Genomic DNA, 6,000 nt, shown 5'->3' on the forward strand with positions numbered 1-6,000 from the left:
TATTATGCTTTTTTAGCAGCCTCTCTTGAAACATAATCCAAGCAACACCTAATCATCTCCTCTCTTGTTATTAAACTTTATGTGCTTGATAACTAATTGCTCCAATCATAATCATAAATCAATAAAGTATAAAAAGGGGGTGATTCCCTAAATAAAAAATGTATATCCCTTTCTCTTACTCTAATTGATGGCATAGGTAAGCTATATATATATATTGTCTAAGAGAATTTGAGCATTCAAGGGCTAATTAATGTCACATTAATGTTTCTTTCGTAGAAGAATAATTGAACTAGCAAACAAAAAACCTACTTTGCTATCAAATCACAAATTATATGAACAATTTTTAATTCTTATATAAAAATTTTGAAAGAACAATGATTATGAATGAGACATTTGACATGTATCATTGAAAACTTCAAATAAAAACTCAAGTCACGGGTAGCAATGATGTATTCAATAAATACCCAAGGATATGAAGATCATACGAGTAGCTATCACATAATTCAGAGACATTGTTGACAACAAACCTAAGAAATAAGTTAAGGAAGTTGGGCAAAATATGAAAATAATACAAATTAAATTAAATTAAAAATTAAAATTTTAAAACCATTTAGAATCACATAAAATCTAGCATTCAACTATTTTCTTATAAATCAAGGTAACATTTGATGTACTTTCAAAAATACTTCAAGCTAGTCAATCTTAGGTTGTTTAACATGTAGATTGGGTAAAACACAATTAATATAAAATAATAATAATAATAATAATAATAAGTAATTCTCCATTGTAACCCCACCACACCCACTAAATTTTTTATTTTATTTTAATATTTGAGGGCATTTGAATCATTTCTCATGTATAGAATTCCTGTTTACTACTAGACTGCAATGTTTTCTATTCTACATGTCTAAACGTTGCTCCCCTCCGGTCATTTCCTAGCTCGACCACTATTAAAAAAAATTATTATCCTCACAAGATAAAATAATCTTTTAGCATTCTTGCTCCAAGGAGAACTGCTATTAAATGACAACATTATTTTTTAAGTCAAATTTGACTTAGGTTTTGGTGATATTATTTGTGAAGAATGGTGACATTGGAGTACAATAACTGATTTTTTAAAAATAAATCTATATGTTTGGTTTGTGGAAACTATCAAATAAAAGGAAATATGTGAAGAAAAAAAAATAACAATTTTCTTTAGTTTGTATAAAATGGAAAGTGGTAAGGAAAAAGTATAGGGAAAAGTAATTAGAAACAAATACTAAAAAATAATACTTTTAGGAATATGGAATTTCTTAATAATTTTTTTTCTTAACTCTTTTTTTTTAAACAATAGAAAAAAAAAATTAGAATTTTTTCTTATTTTTTTCTTTTCTTCTATTTTTTTTCTTTCAAATTGTTAAGCTTCACAATAATTTTTCTTTTCTAATAATTTAGATTTGCTTTTTCTTATAATTGTTAATAATTTATTGTTGCTGAGAGAGACTTTTTGTCTTTTGCATATATTGTTTTTGTCATATTTATTTGTTAAGAATTTATTGTTGTTAACACTTTTTATCTTCTTCTCATATTGTTTATCTTTAATAAGTTTTAACTTTTATTCACATAAGAGTAGTGTTTTTTTGTGTTTGATTTTTTTTTTCCCCTTGAAATCTATTTATTTTTAATAATTTTTAACTCTTTTTTTACCCTTGATCAATGTTTTTTTTTCTTTTTTGAAATCTAAATCATTTTGAACCTAACTTGAATTCAAATAAAGTCAAATATAATTAAGTATTTGAATTGTTTGTTTTTTATTAGTATTTGAACTTCGTTAAGTGTTAAATTGTTTGTTTTTAATAATATTTGAATAATATTTAGTGTGAAATTTATTTATTTTTATATGTTGGAAATGTATATAAAATTAATTATTATATTTTTATTTTAACTTGAAAACTAATAACTAAAAAGTAGTAATTTAAAATAGTTCTATTTATATCAAAATATTAGAATTTATTATCATAATAAAATTATTATAATGATTAATTATATATTTAATTAATTAATTGATAAATATATGAATTAATATTTTTAATTATGTTTGATTGCTAAGAAAATATTAGAAAATTTTCTAATCCAACCTTTTGTCTATGTGATGTTTTCTTTTTTGAATTTATGAATTTCTTATTAAAAAAATATATTTTATTATTGAGATTAATTCATTAACTTTTGGGTTTTTAATTTGAGAAAGAGTATCAGATTCTAACATTTTTTACTTTTTAAAAATAATTCGAATTATTGATTATAATAAATATTTAAATAAGTGTAAATATTTTAGAGATCTGATTAATTTTAAGTTTAAGATTGAATTTTGAAAATTTGGAATAAATTCATTTTTAATTCAAATTTTATTTTTATTGTTAATAATTTGAACAAGAAATTTATAAAGATTTATGGAACTTAAATTTGCAGAAAAAAGAATAATTTATAAGCAAAAATAGTGATAGTATATGGTAGAGTTTTTTTTATTTTAAATTACTTTTTCCTTGAAGACAAAATTATCTTCAAAAAAAAAAAAAAAAAAAAAAGTAAAAAACAAACAAGTCCTTATGCTTGTGTGATTGAGTGCTAGGCTATTAAATACGCACCCTATAGAAGAATTGTCCAAACAATTCATCATTAATTTACAAAATTCTGCTACAAATTTGATAGCTTCAAAGCCATCTACAAGACTAATAAAATAACCTTTATCCATAGAGCCTTTCATTGTTGGTATATAGAAAATAAATCACTCTATCGATAGACATGAGAAAAAGGAAAACAATAAATAAAAAGGGGGTAGCATTCAAGGCCATGGATAAGGACCCTTGACTGCAACTCATTAGGCTTTCATGCTCGTAAGACTTTGAATCGGTCTGGTTTGGAAAGCCCTTTATTTTGGGAAGTTTTAAATGTCAAGTGGGTGGAGGGAATAGGAGTTGGAGTTGAAAAAAGTGGGTGAAGACTAGAGGTGTAGAATTTAGAAAAAAAGAAATGTAGTGGGGTTCCCGAAAACAAAGAAGTGGGGGGAAATTGACAGTACAAACAGGAACCTACATTGATATGCAGCATGGGAAGGCTGGTATATGCAGCTCTATAGCAATAGGTCTATCCAGGTCTCCATCATATACATATGCGATGGTGCTGATGCTAATATGCTAATATGCTATGGCCTATGGCCATGGGGTCACACCCTGGGGTGAGTTGCTTTTGAAAAAAAAAGTAGAATGGTAGAGTTTGAAAACTTGGCCCTAAGTATACATTTTGTCTTGAGTCTGAAACTGGGGGCAGGATGCTTATCCTATCCTTGCCTCACGCTTTCCCTGCCAACTTGATCATCCATTTGCATGCCTATTTGGTTACACTTCTCCCAAGTTGTTCCTTTCTTTCTCCCGTATTCACCATGCTGCCACTTCATGTGGGTTAGGTGCCAATTGCCCTTCCACATCACCAAATGACCTAAAACCCCATGCCCTGTGGAGAGGGACCTTTTTAAGATTTTGCCAATCAATTTCAAGCTTCAGTTGTATTTACTATTTATAAGAAGTGTTGACACGAGAGTAATATTAAAAGCGTCCTCAATGTGGTGATGATGAAGTTGGATAGGGATGAATTAGGGATAGAGGAGAAGGGCATGGAAGTAACTTGAGTTGCAGCAACTAGACCCTATTTTATTACTCCCACATGAACTTTGATAAACACGGTCTCTTCTTCTCTTTAGAAAATCCAATCCAAATCCAAATCCAACCCAACCAACTCTTCTCTCTCACACCATAAAATCACCCACTGGAAAGAACACCATGGCCACATCTATTAGAGTTGGAAAGTGACTAACCTCAACTCCTCCCCCTATATCGTCGCTGTATATATATAAACCCACCCCACGCCACTAACCCCACTTAGCCCTATTCCTCAAACCCCACAAGCCCCTCCACCTCCTCTTCCTCCCATCAATCTTAATACCAAAAGTGAAATAAAAATGCCCTCAAACCCTCCAAAATCCTCGCTTGTGGTTCATAGAATCAACAGTCCTAATAGCATTACCACTGCCACCACCGCTTCTGCCGCCGCGAATAACCATAATACTTCAACCATGCCTCCTCACAAGCAAGTTCAGAAGCGGTCTCCTCTAACGAGCGCCACCCAGGTCCCCGACGCTGTGTCACGCCACCACACCCACGTTGTCGGCCCCAATCAATGCTGCTCCGCCGTCGTCCAGCAAATCGCCGCCCCTGTCTCCACCGTCTGGTCCGTCGTCCGCCGCTTCGACAATCCACAGGCCTACAAGCACTTCGTCAAGAGTTGCCACGTCGTTGTTGGCGATGGAGATGTCGGCACTCTCCGCGAGGTCCACGTCATCTCCGGCCTCCCCGCGGCCAACAGCACCGAGCGCCTCGAAATCCTCGACGACGAGCGCCATGTCCTCAGCTTCAGCGTGATCGGTGGTGACCACCGCCTCTCCAATTACCGATCGGTCACCACTCTCCACCCCTCCCCCTCCAGCACCGGCACCGTGGTCCTGGAATCCTATGTCGTTGACATACCCCCAGGAAACACCAAAGAAGACACGTGTGTTTTTGTCGACACCATCGTTCGGTGCAACCTGCAATCCCTTGCTCAGATCGCGGAGAACGCCGCCGGCTGCAAGAGGTCATCGTCATGAGCAGAGTGTAGACAATATTTTCCACATCCCAATACGCCGTCGTTTTTTGAGATGATCCGATGCGCTCCATACAAATTCTCATCGTGACCGTCGAATGATCGTCATTGTCTAATCCTTCTTCACGACGTCGTTTTGTTTATCGCTTTCCGACGAGAATGTGCCGTCCCGGGAGCCTATTTTGCTAGTGTTACGATCACAGTCAGACGCAATGTCCTTAATTTCCCATTTGTTTTTTCTTTCCCTCCCTTTTGTGATATAATAATAAAGAAATACAGCATTATGAAAAATCTTGAATTTTTTAATTGGGCATTAACGCCGACGTACGGTTTCGAAATGCAAGTGCAACTGGTATAAAATTTACAACATGGGAGACAGGCGCTTGAGTGACGGACAGAGGCATGGGCCTTGCATGCTACGGATGAGAATGGGCATGTACATGTACGAACCCTGTCAGAGACGTTTTAGAAGAAATAAACGATGAAAAAAATTCAAAAACCGAATAAAACGCCACAAGTGTTGTCTTGAATAAAGTAGGCCTCACGTGAAATGACCGGCCTCGGTCTTCCAGTGCTCAAGGCATCTATGACGTTGGCTGTGATGCTAGCTTTCACTCCCACATTAGAATTAATAAAAGTTAATCGAGGAAGGAAGGGGGGAAAGTAAAAGGGCTGGGGGAGGGGGGTAAGGGTAAGATGGAGAATTTTGAGGAGTTGAAAGATGGTAACCATTTATTTAAATAATAATAACAATAATAGCAAGGAAGGAGATGGAGGAATCAAACACAGCTGCCACTGCAAGTTGGGCTTTGATAACTCAACTAGGAGTTAAAAAAGAAAAATGCAAGTTGCAACTTGTTTTTGTCTTCCAAACAAATGCCACTTGCTCTTTATTTTTCTCCCTTGCCGTGCTGTGAATAAGACGGCTTCAATTTTTTGCAAGTTGGTGTGCAAGTGGGCAAGGGCGGCTTTTAATGATCCCCGTGCTCTCTTGTCGACTTATCAATGCTTTCACGCCACCCATTCCCCCCCACCCCCTCCCTCTCCCCCCTCCCCCTTCTTTAATCTCCCTTTTTCTTGAATTGACCTCACCTTCCATTTCATTTACTTTCCCATATTTTTCACCTAAAAATCAAACCTACATTCAGATCAAAATGAGTATGCACTGCTCCATGGTTGAATACATGTCTATATATAGGAGCTGTGTGATATGACTGCTTGTAGAAATTTAAAATGCGATAAACATGTGGTTTGGTAGGTTGCTTGGCCTTTAGCTAAGAAAATTTTATGACATAGATGATGAGGTCGGTTATTAGATTGGGG

The 6,000-nt window shown here is 34.9% G+C and overlaps 1 protein-coding gene across 1 annotated transcript; it reads left to right on the forward strand.

Moving 5' to 3' along the window:
* Positions 1-3,659: 3,659 nt before the first annotated feature.
* LOC100267073 (abscisic acid receptor PYL4) lies at positions 3,660-4,968 on the forward strand. Its single transcript, XM_002264122.5, has one exon. The coding sequence runs from the start codon at positions 3,998-4,000 to the stop codon at positions 4,679-4,681; it is 684 nt and encodes a 227-aa protein (XP_002264158.1). The 5' UTR covers positions 3,660-3,997; the 3' UTR covers positions 4,682-4,968.
* The last annotated feature ends 1,032 nt before the right edge of the window (positions 4,969-6,000 follow it).

The sequence above is a fragment of the Vitis vinifera genome, chromosome 8, assembly GCF_030704535.1.
Source record: "Vitis vinifera cultivar Pinot Noir 40024 chromosome 8, ASM3070453v1".
NCBI lineage: Eukaryota > Viridiplantae > Streptophyta > Magnoliopsida > Vitales > Vitaceae > Vitis > Vitis vinifera.

Excerpts from the sequence above, each read along its gene's own strand:
- LOC100267073 (XM_002264122.5), top strand. The coding sequence starts at position 3,998 with ATGCCCTCAAACCCTCCAAAATCCTCGCTTGTGGTTCATAGAATCAAC.